Source organism: Cebus imitator, unplaced genomic scaffold (genome assembly GCF_001604975.1).
Source record: "Cebus imitator isolate Cc_AM_T3 unplaced genomic scaffold, Cebus_imitator-1.0 Scaffold800, whole genome shotgun sequence".
Classification (NCBI taxonomy): Eukaryota; Metazoa; Chordata; class Mammalia; order Primates; family Cebidae; genus Cebus; species Cebus imitator.
In genome coordinates this window covers 1-15708 of record NW_016108115.1, presented here as the reverse complement: position 1 = coordinate 15708, position 15708 = coordinate 1, and the positions used below count along the sequence as shown (strand labels likewise).

Sequence of the window (15708 nt, the reverse complement as noted above, 5' to 3'; positions counted from 1 at the left end):
GACACATGCACACGAATGTTCACTGCAGCACTGTTTACAATACCATAGACCTGGAACCAACCCAAATGCCCATCGATGATAGACTGGACAGGGAAAATGTGGCACATATACACTACGGAGCCATAAAAAACGATGAGTTCGCGTCCTTTGTAGGGACATGGATGAACCTGGAAACCAACATTCTCAGCAAACTGACACAAGAACAGAAAATCAAACACCGCATGTTCTCACTCATAGGTGGGTGTTGAACAATGAGAACACATGGACACAGGGAGGGGAACATCACACACCCGGGTCTGTCGGGGAAATAGGGGAGGGACAGAGCAGGGTGGGGATTTGGGGAGAGAGAGCATGGGGAGAAATGCCATATATAGGTGATGGGGAGGAAGGCAGCAAATCACACTGCCATGTGCGTACCTATGCAACAAACTTGCATGTTCTTCACATGTACCCCAAAACCTAAAATGCAATAAAAATAAATAAATGCTTTTATTTCCTGGAAAAAAAAAATATCCTCTTTCCCCACCCACTTGAGACCACCCTGAACAAATGTGTGTTTATACTGGCCCAGTTTATTTCGTTGTGTTTTCATCTTCATTAACCTGAAAACACTACCTCCAAATTACAGTCTCTCGACCCCTGCTAATGCCCATCACCTACAATAATGGCTGGCCCTTAGGAACTGCTCAAAAATATTTGTTGAAGGAACTACAGAATGAAGTTATCTTAGAATGGGTAATAGTATCTCTAATATACATTTTATTTACTTTAAGATTCCTTAACACGAGAAGGTGTTACTCCTTCACCACTGCTGCAGCCATTACGGGCCACTCCTGAGGTGGATGAAGCAGGTGGGTGTGGCTGCTGGTCGGCTGTGGAGGCACCTCCTGGCACAGGGCCCAGAGGGCAAGAACACTGGTGACACACAATGCCATCACTGTGGCTCAGGCCAGGGATTGAGAGATGCAGCTCTCAGGGCACACGGGCATCAGCTTTCACAGGCTCCTGCTCCCAGTCAGGCTACACTCTTCTCCCGTGGGCATGGGGACCCCAAACATCTCACGATGACAGCTGCTTCTCCAGGATTTCCTTGATCACGGCTGGATCTGCTCGGTTTAGTGTCGCTTTCCTGACCAATCCGATCAGTTTATTTATAGCTCTGGGGTTTCCCTTCTTCACATCCATTACCTGCAAAGACAGAAATTGCTTAAGAGGAGAAAATGAAGAGACTTATGCCCCCAAATCCCAAACTAAGGCTTCAGTTTGCTGAAAATTAAATTCTGCTTCTTTCCACTAGTAACAGAGATAAAATGAGGAACAGAAAAAGGGGAGGGGCCTAACTTCTGAGTAGGTTTCTAGGCTCCTGTCAAAGGAGATATTTGCTACTCTGCCTTCTGATTAAAATGAGCAAGAAGTGACTGCTCACAGCCAGAGACGCTGGCACGTGGGAGCCAGAGCCCTCTCCTCTGGCACACCACTATGACCGAGGACAAAGTCTGGGGAGGGATAATCTCTCTGAGATGAATCATTGTGTCTAATCAGTGAGGACACCTCTCTGATTCTCTGTAACATTCAGCTGAAATGTGCAGCTTTCCTTCTCCCCCTGCTCCCCACCAAGGAGATCCCTTTGTCAGAAAGCAGATCTACACGCTGGCCCAGTCTTCCAGAGCACTGGGTGGGGGAATGAGTAAGTCAGGAGGCGCTGAATTCCTGTCAATCAAATAGCCACTGACTGACAGGGCCACCGCTCGGCCTCCTGCTCTGTGCTGGCTCCAAGGGCAATGACGTGATGATTTGCACTCAAGTGCCGCAGAATGAGCCTGTAACTATAAGTGTGTCTTTATCAGTCACCACAGATGAGGCCGGAAGACGAGACTGTGAGGCCCGGCGCAAGATCATTTTCCTTATCGAGAGCTCTTTACAGAGCTGTGAGTGTCCCCGGCAAGCTGATGGGTGGGTGGGTGGGCATTATTCTGAAGAAGGTGCTAACAGTTTTTTTCCCCCACTGAAAAATCTCTCTAGTCAATATGACTAGACTTAGGGAGGGAGGGATGCCACTTGTTTTAGCTTTTCTGTCTTGTGCTGTGCTAAGAACACAAAATGACCTGGTTTTCAGCCATGTTCCCGTCAGGGATTTTCTCCACAATTTATAAATACTTTCCCTTCTGCCTTTCTTCCCACCTCTTAGAAGCATGAAGCTGAAGTTCCTGTACTCTCCCTGCTCTGCAGGCACACCCGCTGTTTCCTTATTGGGAGGTCCTTATGAAGTAGGACTAACCACAACAGATTTGAAATGCCAACCCTGGGAGAGGGTGACACGCCTGGGAGGTCACAGCTTGGGTTTCGTGAGCTTGCAGACACCCTTTTAAACTACACTTCCCTGGAGAGTAAACTCTAGGGGTGGTATCCTTATAGGAAAAGAAGTTGCGTTTTTCCAATATTCACCTATTTCATCTCTTCTGACTTCAGCTAAAAAGATGACAAAAGTAATGAGGGAATGATTGATGAAACTGGGCCAGCCACTCTTAGGACAAGCCTCTGGCCGTGTCCTGGGGCTTGCTCTGCAGGCAGCCCTAGCCCTGGCCCTCTCCCCTGCCCGAGACAGTCACCACTTGAGGATGATCCTTCATCACCGAGTAGCAGAACTGCTCCAGTGCCCCGCGGTCCTGCATCAGTTCAAGCTGCTTTTCTGAAACAATCTGCCCTGGAGTCTTCCCTTCCCTCTTCCACAGTTCCTCAAACACCTACAGGCCAGAGAAGGGAGGGGAAAGAGAAGCGAGAAGTCAGCTCTTCTGGCAGCTCCATTTGCACTGCTACGCTGTGGTGGCACTGGGGCAGATTCAATTAAGACCCCGCTGCTTGAGCCTGGCCTGAAGGGAAAGGGCACACACCTGCCCTGCCAGGGCCTTGGCTCTCCTGAGGTATCCCTGAGTGCAGGGCTGGAGAACGAAGCCAGCTAGATGGAATGAACACACCCAGGGTCTCCTCCTGAGGCTGTCTCCCTCAGCACAGGGTGTGAGAGGACTCAGGCCAACCAGGTGCCCCTGTGCCCAGAGGGATGGTGAGTCCTCCCCAGCTGACTCCACACGGGAGGTGTGGAGATGCCCATCACTCATGGGTGCCTGCTGACGGGAGTCAAAGGGCCAGTGATGGATTGGTCTCCTGGCTGCTGAATTAATTAATTGAGGTGACATTTTGGTGAAGGATGGGGCCACACAGCCTGCAGGAGGTAACCATGGTACTAAATAAAGTCCAGAAACAGCCTGCTGGGAAAGATGACTTTTGTGGGGGGGCAGGAAAGTGGCCCCATAATGAAGATACAAAATGGCAAACAACTGGAAACATAAATTACAATCCACAGGGACCCCTGGCCTACCACACTCATCTCCTACAGGTAGAGCTGGACCCAAATCAGACTAGGATAATGAATGCTAATGACTGGTGTATTTTTCTACTTAAAAAATGATAACAAATCCCCAAACTCATCAAACCCAAGAAAGAGGAAACCATTTTCAAGGAAGGCATTTCCTAGGGTAGCTGTTTTTCTCATTCCTCGTGTCTTGTAGCAAAAGCCAGAACTGGGGGCAGGGAGGAGGGCTTCCTCTGTTGGTCTCCTGTGGGTGCCACCTCCGTCCAGCCCACAGTCATGACTGAACACTGAACATTCCCTGTTACCTTGGCGGCCAACAGTGGGCCAACCAGGAGCCATTCCTCCTGGAAAAACAGAGCTCTTCCATAATTAGCACGAACAGCAAAGCAAATAAAAGGAAGATGCTCTGAGTCTCAGCAGGGCTCTAAGTCTTCCCCAATCTGAATTAAAACAAATCACAAATACTTATCATCACTACGACAGGCACTGCGCCTTCAGCCTGGCGCCTCTGAACGTGTGCTGTGACTGTGGCCAAGGAGGTGTGCTTTGCAGGTCCTGGCTAAGCTCCCCACAGGGTACTTCTCTGCCACTGCCCGACTGCTCAGGAAACGCCTGTCCCTACATATGCATCCAACTCAATTCAGCGAATATGTATATGATCTGACAATGAGGAAGCCATTGGGAGAAGCAGGACACAGAAGCAGGAGGAAACTTCTTGCCCTCAACATGCTTATCAGTGCAGTGCTGTTAGCAGAAGCACTGGGAACCTAGATGGTGCTCCATGGAGCCGCCCTGTAAGTCTGAGGAATCCATCTGCCCCCTTTCTCTGACATTTTTATTTTTTGAACTAGGACTTACATTTTAAAGAACATTTTCTAATGATAAAAGTTAATACATATTCACTGTGGAAAATATAAGGAAATACAGGAGAGATCAAAAGAGATCACTGGCATTCCCATTTCCTCAAGAAAACCAATGTTAATATTTTGGTTTTTCCTTCCCATCTTTTTCCTGTTTTGTAACATACTTGTGATTATAATGTATATTCAGTTTGTCCTGCTTTTTCATTTATTACAGAAGTACTTTCTTAATAAAAAAGATCTAGTATCCATCAGATGTCTTTATCATAATTTAATTATCCCCTCCTGGTAGATATATCTAGGCTTTGACCAGTGTTGATTCTGTGCATCTGCACAGACTCCCAAAAAAGCTCCTAGCTGAATATGTCCAACATTCAGAAAGAGAGATCTCAAAACCTGGCTCAAAACAGAAACCACCTGTAAGGACTTGCTCATGAAAAATCTATGCAGCAGTTCCCTCCAGGAAAGCCTGGTGAATGAGCAGCCTGTGCCTGGAAGCAGGCGGGGCCCCTCCTGGGTCTGCTTCTGCAGACACCGACCAGGGAGCGACGTCTCCGTGCCTGAGGTAGCTGCTGCGGCAGGAAACACAGAGCAGACCCTGAGCAGGCTGGCCAGGGAGCCAGCCTCTGCCTGGCGGGACCCACAGCTCGAATGCTGGCTGGATTTGCCTGAGCCAAAATAAGCAGAGGAGGGGCAGAGTGCTCGGGGATCACTTCCAGTCACACCATCCAGGAGAAGCAGCGTACCACTAGGACAGACACCTTCAAATGCAGAGGCTGATGCCTTCAAACACAGAGGCTGGCTGCTCCCTGAGAAGAAGGGCCAGGCGGGGTGGGGGTACCATGCAGTGACGCTAGAGAAAGATCATTCAGCAGCCTCCTGGAACATATGGGAGCCTGGTGGCTGACATGTTCTTTCCTCCCAGAGTTAGAATACATACGTTTGTTAACTCCACAAATGAGTGCAGCGGCCACGATGGTCCAGGCCCCCAGTTCCCAGCTCACTGGGCTGATAAAATAGATGCCAGTTGTCCCATCCTCTGCTCAATCCTATTTAAGACAAGGATTGCACACTAAGGATTGCGCACTCCTGGCTGGACCCCAGGAGGGTGGGAGCCATGGAGTAGTGGTGGCAGGCCCTGTCTACCGGCCAGACTCCCCTACTCCGGGCCCTTTTGATGCTCAGGGTGGCCTCTGTGGCTGCTGAGCCCTGTGCTGCAGCATAAATCCTCAGCTTTTGTCTGTGTTTAATCACACCCTGGGAAGCGATATCCAAGTGCAACTGTTTCCAGCCAGGAGCGCAGCTCCCAGGCCCTGCTGCTGCCGACCCAAGACAAGCAGATGGAATGAGGAATTTCTAGCATAGTGCTGGTCCTCTGTGTTAATAAATGGCCGACCAGAAGTACTGGGTAATGCAAGCTGGGAACCCCCATCACACACAGACACTGGAGCCAGCTCTGATGCATGGGGCACAGACTTGGCCTTTGGTTCCCTGAGGACTGAATTTACACACCCTCTTATCTGCCACCCAACTGTTTCTCCAGCTAAAGCTATTTTTGAAGTATCCTGAAGGACAGCACACAGGCCCCCAGCGTCTCCCTGCCTGTCCTGGGTTTCCAAGGTCAGGATATGGAGGAAAGACCTGTTCAAGGGACATGGCAGGGAGGGGGCTGTGACAGTTACAGAGAAGGGAGTCCCCTTTTTGGTCAAAGGCAAGTATTGTGAAAGGTTACTTTTCTAGAAAGGCATAAACATCAACCCAAGCCTCCAAGAAAGCGGGGCCCAGTAAACTGCAGATAACTGAAGCACTGAAAGACAGAAAAAGACATCTAGTCATTTGTAATACAGCTTTAGTGCATGATAGATAACATTTTGTTCATGAAAAGGTTTTTGGTGACTTCTCTTTAAAGCAGACCCCAAAGTAGACAAGAGATGGCACGCTGTGATTATGGCATGCTTGTGTGTTAAACGCCATTTCTATCTCTATGGCACCCAATCTAGCTGGGTCCTGCCAGAAACGTAAACTGGACGATTCAGGGGATGGTGGATCATCGGCATCTATTTCCAGACGTGCATGAAGGAGATGCACCTACAGGACCCCATACAATTTCCCTTGAACAATGACTGACTGACCAGCGTCTGGACAACATCCAGAGTTTCTGAGCCACAAGAGGCTTGGGAATCCTGGGAGGCTGTTTTCAGGTTAGCTGTGACTCTGACAGTTTGCAAGTCTGAGGTGTCCAAGCTGACCCTGTCTTTAGTGAGGGCAGGAGACGGGGTGCCACCTGCCACTTCAATACACAGCCTGGGTCTTGTGAGGGGCACACGGGATGCTTTTGTCTACAGTTATCAGGAGGTAACTGCTCATAATGATCTATAATTTCCCAGCTTCTATTTCTGATTCTGAAGAACAGGGCTGCTTCGTGGCAGCAACCTCTTAATTCCCCTGGCCCTGGGGTGCTGAAGGGATGAGATTTGTAAATCTCGGAAGCACTGGCAGGACACCTGGGAGGAGGGTGCAGTGAAATGCAAAAGGAATGAAAATAATGCACAAAGAAGTTGATGAAGGCAGGTTAATAACTGATTGGAGCACAAAGTGGGAGGCTCTTGGGAATTCAGAATTCTGCTCTCAGAGCAGGGTTCTTCTTTCTGTCTGTCATCCCTAGGAGTCAGTCACTCAGTCACCTTTCTTCCTTATCCCCTGGTCATCCAATCACTTAATGGAGCCTCTTCCGGTTCTGCCAGAGGCAATACCAATAACCAGTAGGATCAGAGTCTTTTTGTTCTGGCTCACTACTTTCTAAAAACCATGCCATACTTGGACTCTTCTGTTAAATTTGGAAACTGCAACACATTTTTTCTTTTTTAAAAAAGTACACTATAAAAATAAGATACAAAAATATTCTCAACAGATTATGGAAATGCAAATAGAATCCACAGTGAGATACAACTTCACATCCACAAGGATGGCTGTAGAATCAAAAAGATGAACAATAACAAGTGCTGGTGAGGACATGGAGAAACTGGAACCCTCACACACTGCAGATAAGACTGTAAGAAGGTGCAGCCATTTTAGAAAATAGTCTGGCACATCCTCATAATGTTAAACACAGCATTACCTTATGACCCGGAAATTCAATTCCTGTAGGTATACACTCAACCTATGCTCAAACACTTGTTCATGACTGTTCAAGGCCGCATTATTCCTAATGGCCAAAATGTGAAAACAACTCAAATATCCATCAACTGACGAATGAACAGACAAAATGGGGTGTGTCCATACAACGGTAGAGGGGCTTGGCAGAGGAGCAGCCCCATTTAGCCCTAAAAAGGAGTGAAGGATGGATGTGTGATGCAACACAGATGACTTTTCATAAACCATCCAGATAAAATAAAAATAAATAATACAAAGTGAATAAATACATAAAATATCCAGATAAAATGTTTAGGACACTACATAATTAAAATAAGAAATGAACTTTAAAAGTACCCTATAACTTCAGATTTTGAAAGTCTTTGTTGCTATCCTTTCTTCCTCCCTCCTCCCCCTAGTTCCTTCCTTATGTTGATCTACTATTAAAGGTAGCTATTTCAAGGTGGTAGAATCTGAGAATCTTTTTCTGTACTACTTATATTTTTTATAATCAATATATATTACTTTCCCCTCGAAAATCAGTAATTTCCTAAAAAACAGAAAACAAAAGGTAGAAAAACAAAAACCCCAAGGCACTGACACATAAGGGGGCTCCCCTTATACAGCACACACTAGACGCCCTTCTAGCCAGGCTTGTATTTTCGTCTGACTGCCTCACAGAAGCCACCTCCTTTCAACATGCTGGAAGTTGATAAAATCTGAAAGCGTCTCTACATCTAAACCCAGCTGTCAGCATTTTCCAACATTTTCCATTTCTTCCTACTGGAACTATCTTATTCACCGCACTAGGCTTTTTGTTTTGTTTTGTTGTGGGGCAGGATGGGTAGGAGGAAGGGGAAGGTTTTTTCCTTTTTTCATTTCACATGCCATAATTCATGTGCTCTTCTGTATATATATGTATAGTGTTTTTTTCCGCCCTCAGGCCATCTAATCTTCCTGCAACTGCTGAGCATTGTAATAAACATTTGTATTCCCCTGACATCCAGACAAGTGAGAGCCTTTCCTAAACGCGGCAAGGTCCCTGTAGTTGACAGCCTCACTCGAGGTGGGTAAACAGAGACTTTATTAGTCCTGTCTCCGGTTCCACAGCACCCAGCCCAGTGTGTGTGCCAAGGTGCCTCATCATTAGCCAAAAGCAGCCACTTTCCCCCAGCCTCCCTTTGTAACCTGCCACTACTGTCGGTGCAGATAAACGTTACATGCAAAAGACACCATTAAAATAACATTAAGCTCCTGGCTGAAGCACTGACAGCTGCGATCTCTGAAGCTGAGACGAGGCAGCTCCCTTGGTGTTCCTTATCTTTCTGAGTATGTATTTTTAAGAATTTTCTGAATTCCAGGAGTCTTCACCCACCCAGCACTGTTAGGTCAAGGTACAGACAGACAAAAAGCTGCTTAGGATGATGCTATTTTTCTGAGTTTTCACACACTGGGCATGTCTGTAACATTTTATCTACTGTCTGACTTCACCCTCTGTGCTTAGGACAGACTCTCCAAGAGCAACTGTGCATCAGGGACAAGGGATGCCCTGGGACTGGCTGGAAGGCTGTGGAGGGCAGGACAAGAGCCCCAGGTAGGCTGAGAGCTGAGCTGAGGCTGCCTTGGGCATGAGGCAAAGTGCTCAGATGTAAAAGGCTCAGGGAAGACATGTTAGGGGGAGAAGTTCAGGGCAGGACCAGGTAATAACTATTCCCTCAGGTTAGCAATGATGATGAGAACCAAACTGGCTGCACTGTACGTATTGGCTTCATATCCTTGCTAAATGTTTCTACCTTTCAGCATTAAAAACATCACTATGGCTGGGCTAGGTAGCTCATGCCTGTAATCCCGGAACTTTGGGAGGCCAAGCATCACGAGATCAGGAGATTGAGACCATCCTGACCAACATGGTGAAACCCCATCTCTACTAAAAATACAAAAATTAACCGGGCATGGTGGTGCATGCCTGTAGTCTCAGCTACTCAAGAGGCTGATCGCTTGAACCTGGGAGGCAGAGGTTGCAGTGGGCCGCGATCACACCACTGTACTCCAGCCTGGCGACAGAGTGAAAAAAAAAATCACTAAAAGCATTTACTACTTTCATGATGAAAGTCACTCAATGATGGCATTGGGGTGTCACAGAAAACATTTCTTGGGACAGTGGCACAGTCAGAAACTGTAGGGAGTATGGACATACCTGTTTAGCTGCTGCTGAAGAAATCGTTCTGCTGTCCAACAGGTCAAGAAGCTCAGCGAGCGCAGAGGGTGTGACAGGACTGGTGGCCCGCAAAAGAGAAAACACATTTACATTACATACTGTCAGGGCATCCATGAATGGCTGTTCAGAATCAGAACACTTGATTTCATGGGTGTAAATAATCAGACCCACGGCCAGGGATGATAACAGCAGGCCAACTGGGCTCTCTTTTACTTATTTTATATCTTACGATATAATCAATTTTTGTGATTAGTGTTCTTTCTTTTACCACTCAACAATAACAGCTGTTTGGCAGAAGTTGTGGCAACAGACAACTGCTCAGTGTAATTAGTCAAGAAAAGGAGGTGGCTGCAAAATTCATGAACCACAACAGGAAAGGGAAAATAAACTCGAGTAATTAAATATTTTCAACTGAAAGATCAGCCTAAAAAAAAAAAAACAGCTAACAAAGTCACTTTTCTGAGTGTTTCTGTGCAAATATAAATTCCTTTTAATTGTAAGCAGTTTTCTGCAAGGAAACACAATGACTAACAGCCTCATCTTCATCCATCCTCGGGAACCTGATACATAACCTTCTTCTCTTCTGCAGGCTCACAACAGCTTTCTGGACACAGAAGGGCCTAGAATCCACCATACCTACATTTCTAGGATGTGACTTATTGGCCAATATTCCATGATATAAAAGCGTGGGGCAACCATACACTGTGAAACAGTAAAGTCTCATTAATTCACCTTAAGGTAAATTAATAGTAGGGGTGAGTGCCTAAATCATGAAAAAGACAACAGTGAATTACAAACTCTTTTAAAATGTATGGTTTTGTGACTTCTAAATACAGGTTGAGTATACCTTATCTAAAATACTTGGGACCAGAAGTGTTTCCAATTTTGGATATTTTTGAATTTTGGAATATTTGCATTATACTTACCAGTTTAGCATCCCTAATCCAGAAGTCTAAAATCTGAAATGCTCCAATGAGCATTTCCTTTGCACATCATCGTCAATGCTCAAAAAGTTTTAGATATTGAAGCATTTTGGATTTCCATGTTAGGGATACTCAACCTATATATACAGCAACTAGGCTAATGAAATGCTGTACATCTGAGGTCATTTGGGGACTGGTTTTAAAAAGGTCGGAATGAAATAAATAGCACATTAGTGTGCCTGTGTAAATGAAGGCTTCTGAAATGCTTCATGCCACTGGAAAACATCCTTTGTTTAAGTTTTGGTTCCCATCATTCACAATTAATTTCTTTGGGTGTGCTCAGAATATAAAAAGGAAACTGCAGCTTATTCATCCCTATGCTGATTTCCAGGACTCCAAATCAATGGAGTGCACATTAACCAGGTATGACTTACTGTACTCTCACTCAGGTCCAGTGAAACCCTCTTAGGGCTGTCCACTTAAAACAGCTGATGTACAGAGGCAGCTTATCATCCTTTAAGTGTCTGTTTATCCCAAAGTATGGCTAAAAGGCAATTCCAAGTGAAAATTAGGTTTGGAGACTATCTGGTGTTGCTAAATTGGTATTCAGAACATCTGTGAACCACCCTGATTAAACCTCAAAAGGAAGAGGAGCAGAGGGCTGCTAAACACACTAATATCCCTTTTCAACTTCCTACCTTTACTGACAAGTAAAAGGAAGGAGAGTTTTTCTAAAAGCGTGGTTTGCTTGATGTTCTCCAATCCTAGAAAATATAATAGCCAATTATCTTAGAATGTAGACTCTGCGTAGAACCCACAATAAGCACTGAGGTGGAAGTGGATTTCTTGAGTGTGTGAAAGATAAGGTCCTCAGCCTCACATGAGTCGATTATCTTCATCTGTCTGGGCTGCTCTAACAGGTTAGTACCAAAGGAGACGTGGCTAATAAACCATAGAAACCTTATTTCTGCTCTGGAGGCTGGGAAGTCCAAGATGAAGGTGCCGGCAGATTCCATGTCTAGTGAGGATCCACTTTCTCACTGGTGGCATCTTCTTGCTGTGTCCCCATGTGGTGGAAGCGCTTAGAAGTTTCTTTGATGAGGGAGCTAATTCCATTCATGAAGTCCCCTCCCTGATGACCTAATCACCCACCAAAGGTTCCATTTCCTCATACCATCACCTTAGGGGTCAGGATTTCAACACAGGAATTTGAGGAAGGATCCAAACATTCAGAATGCAACAATAATATAAAAGATGGGATGGAGAGGGACAGAACTTTAAGGAACACAAAATAACTAAAAATACGTTGTCTTTGAGAAATTCATGTAAGGACCTCAATTCATCAGTCGGGTAATAAATTTAGACCATAAAATCTCTCCACTGACAAAATCACACTTGGGATTTCTCCATCACCTTCATGTCCCCACAATGCCTGTCACACAGTAGGTCATCATACTTGTGTCACAGGCTTCCTCACACCCACAGGGATGTCTGGCAGGCTGCACACGGTAATTCCACATATGCCAGGGCTAAACTTGAGTCAGACAGTGACAAAGATCAGTACCTGTCACACAGACCCTGAAAGACCCCGCTCATCGGCTCAATAAATAAACCTCAGACTTGACACGCAATGGCAGCAGCAGCACAGACTACTAATTTGCTGCTGTCAGATAATATTGGTTTCCGGACAATGAATGTGTCTCCGCTAAAGAAGAAACTGACTCTGCGACCTTCAGCTCTGTGGGCTGCTCTCTTCTCTTCCATTCTGAAGCCAATGGATTGACTGAGAAGGGGAAAGGGGCTCTTTCAAAGCTCCAAAATTTGTCCAGTCCCTCACAGCTCATTCAGGATCACAGCTCCATCTCCAGCTTGGATGAGGAGAGCAGACACCCTGATGCTTCTACAGCCACCCGCTACCCCTGTGCTGCCTGTCTCAATCCCCAAGCTTATCTCAGGCCCAAAGTGCACCTTGTCCACGTCTGTTAAAACGGATGCAAGAGGAAGGAAGACACTGGGACTTGGGCCTCCGGGGGCACCTGCTGCACACGAGGATTCTGTGTTCATCTCATGGATTTCGCCGCACACCTAGTGGTGTCCCACCAAGTGGCTGTTCCAGGCTGCCCCCTTCCCACTCCCCTCCTCAGCACATGCCCTCACCTCCCATTTCACAAGGACATCAGCTGAGCCATGCTCGAGAATCTTCCAGGGCATTCTCCTCCTCCTCTTCCATCAAACAACCCTTCCACCCCTGCTCAGAACCCCACCACCCACTGTCCGCTCCTCTGAACCAAAGATGCTAATTTCCCATGTTCTGTGGCTTGAATCTCATGGCTTCACAAATGCTCCAATCTCCCTATCTTGAAAATGCCTTCAGCTGACCTTGCAGTCACAACAATTATGATCTAATACCAGTGGCTACTGCCCGCCCTGTGAAAGCACATGCCATCTGGATTCTGTGCCTAGCCCTCTACAGAAGCTCTTCTCTTAAAAATCACCCCCCTTGCTTGTGACCAAATATTCAGCTTCTCCCCATCCCACTATGCCCTGACTCCTGGGGCTGCACCAAAAGCTCCTTGTGAAACCCCCTTCTTGGGCCTCTGGAATCTCCTCCTCTTCCTCGCCTGTCCCTCTGCTGCTCCTTGCCTATTCATGCCAGGTGAGTCTGGTGCCCTCTTCCTGGGTCCTCTGCTTTGACCCCAGCTGAGAGGAGGACGCACACACGGCCCAGGGCTGCACTGCTGCCTCAGGCCCCATTTCCCTCCCCTGCTGACTCCAACCAACTCCTGAGAGGCCCCATTCATAGCCAATGTGCTCTAAACCAGGACCGCAAACTTCTGGGAAGAGCTAGAGTGCATATTTGAGGCTTGGTCAGTGTTTTCTGTCACATATGCTTCTTTGTTTTAACAAAGGTGAACGCAATTCTTAGTCACAGGCTATACAGAACTAGAGTCACGGGCTATACAGAAACTATACTATAGTTTCCCAATCCTTATCCTAAGCCAGATTTGTCTTCCGCACAGACCAGCTCCTCTGCCGTTTCCCACCACCCTTCTTCTGTCTCAACTGATGACAGCACCATGCTTGTAGTTACCAGGGTGCAGATTACCAAGCTGTCTTCGCTTTATTCATCACCTACTCCCTGAAAAATCTAGTACCTTCTTACCAGATCCCAGTGATCCTTCCAAACATGAATTACAGCCATCCTTCCCTCTGCATTCCTGACACCACCACTTCTGACTTGCTGTGGCTCTGGCCACGGTGAGCTCCAACAGGTCTCAATGCCTGCAGCCCATCCTTGGATGCTATCCTACACTGCATGCTGTGGGATACATCTTCCTCTCGCCGCCAGTCCCTTCCTGGTTTAAAAGCCTTCCCTGCTTCAGTGCTTAGGGACTATTGCCTGCTCACCAGAAACACTGGGGCACTCAAGTGGCTTGGACAACTGGATAGCTGCACCTGCCTAATTTTACCATGACATACTTGGTCAGGAAATCTACAATGTCCACTTTCTTAACTGAACCAAACCTGTTACTCGTAATTCAGAAGTTGTTAACCAAATAAACCAACCTTTCAAAGAAATATACTCAATTAAAAAGCCAAGTTCAACAAGAGGTTGGACCCTTCAAACATCAGTCTTCTGAGAGGTATTTAAAAATGAATGCTAATTCACAAAATCATTCTCAACCAATTTGATCTCTAGAATGTTCCCTGCCTGGGAACATAGTGTCACTATGAGACTAGCTAGTTTTGCAGCTACTGCCCTTCTAAGCTTTGGAAACATGAGCCCTAGCAGCTGAGGCTGTTCATTTATGTTTGCTCTATGGGTAGGCTGGTATATCCATGCTGCTAAACGTTCTTTGAACTGAGTAGGAAAAGAGCTGCTATGGTTTGGTTCTGGCTTCTCAATCCTTGCTCCATTTAAGCTGCAAAACAGAACTGTTGCCTGCTTCCTCTTTACTTGATTTTGGAATAACCAAGCCTACTTTTATTTTGAATTGGGTACCCTTCAGGTTCTTAAAACTCTAGTGCTGGCCAGGTATGGTGGTTCATGCCTGTGATCCCAGCACTTTGGGAGGCCGAGGCAGGCGGACCACGAGGTCAAGAGATCGAGACCATTCTGGCCAACATGGTAAAACCCTGTCTCTATTAAAAATACAAAAATTAGCGGGACGTGGTGGTGCGCGCCTGTAGTCCCAGCTATTGGGAGGCTGAGGCAGGAGGATCACTTGAACCCAGGAGGCAGAGGTTGCAGTGAGCTGAGATCGTGCCACTGCATTCCAGCCTAGTGGTGACAGGCTCCTTCTCAAAAAGAAAAGAAAAGAAAACTCTAGTGCTTATGAACTGCTTGGGTAAATACCAGGGGCTCCAGGTCCACTCAACAGGCTAATTTATCCCTCAGCTCCTTTAGAGGCCAGCAAAATGGTTGTTAAATCCCTAACTTCACAGACCAACATATAAAGAAGCCAATCACAAGTCCACGGACTTGGCTTTCAGTCTTTGCGGCTGTGCCATCTGAGGCAAGTCCCTTATCTCCTAGGGCCTCCGTTTCCTCGTCTGCTAAATGAAAGATCTGAAGATCCCAAGGTCTCTTCCAAGACTAAAGCTCAGCAATTCCATAAATTTTAACCAACAACATAGAAAAACGGTAAGTTTAAAGCTAAAACATTTCTATGTCCTCCAGAAGCACAAACACCTTATTTTCTTGGAGCTTTCTTGGAATCTTCTGGCTAATGTGAATCTCCCTCCTCTCTGTTCCCACTGCACTGTGTCTAGTTCCAACACCGGAAGCATCCCATTCTGTCTCGAATTAAAATTCTGATGCTCAAGTTCTAGTCCTCCCCAGGAGACTAACAGCACTTGTAGGGTCAAGACCAGGTCCTGTTCATCCCCCACATACCACAGAGTGGGGCTCTGGACCTGCTGGGTTCAGGGCTGAATCCCAGTAACGTTCCAGAGGCTCCCTATTCTGGCTCTGCTCTGGCTCTGCACACAGCCACACCTCTTGGCCACTTTCCACCCTCTGCTCCTGCCAGCTATACCAATCATGCCAGTTCTTTGCTGTTCCTGCACCTGGGCTCTGGGTAGGCACTGCCCTCTCCCTTGTGAAATCCTATCCAACCTTGAAGGCTCTGGTAGAGCTGTATTCCATCCACAAAGTCTTCCACACAGCTCCTGCCTCCACAGAACGGACACCATGTCACTCAG

General features: G+C 46.7%; 1 protein-coding gene across 2 annotated transcripts; it reads right to left on the bottom strand.

Annotated features, from left to right (window-relative positions):
* Positions 1-552: 552 nt before the first annotated feature.
* On the bottom strand, positions 553-14584 carry LOC108297417 (glutamyl-tRNA(Gln) amidotransferase subunit B, mitochondrial-like). Of its 2 annotated transcripts, none has more exons than XM_017520079.2 (3): positions 9560-14584; positions 2634-2744; positions 553-1188 (listed from the first exon to the last, which is right to left on the bottom strand). In XM_017520079.2, the coding sequence occupies exons 1-3, from the start codon at positions 9692-9694 to the stop codon at positions 1060-1062; spliced, it is 375 nt and encodes a 124-aa protein (XP_017375568.1). In that variant the 5' UTR covers positions 9695-14584; the 3' UTR covers positions 553-1059. The 2 variants fall into 2 exon arrangements, with proteins under 2 accessions (XP_017375568.1, XP_017375567.1); XM_017520078.2 differs by having other exon boundaries at positions 2610-2744; positions 9560-10404.
* Between the last annotated feature and the right edge of the window lie 1124 nt (positions 14585-15708).

What these genes read in the sequence shown, in the direction of transcription:
- LOC108297417 (XM_017520078.2), bottom strand. Translation starts at nt 9,694, where the DNA reads ATGGATGCCCTGACAGTATGTAATGTAAATGTGTTTTCTCTTTTGCGG. An exon ending in CTTCAGCAGCAGCTAAACAG is followed by an intron (nt 2,745 to 9,559) that starts GTATGTCCATAC and finishes TCTGGCCTGTAG; the next exon opens with GTGTTTGAGGAACTGTGGAA. An exon ending in TGAAGGATCATCCTCAAGTG is followed by an intron (nt 1,189 to 2,609) that starts GTGACTGTCTCG and finishes CTGTCTTTGCAG; the next exon opens with GTAATGGATGTGAAGAAGGG.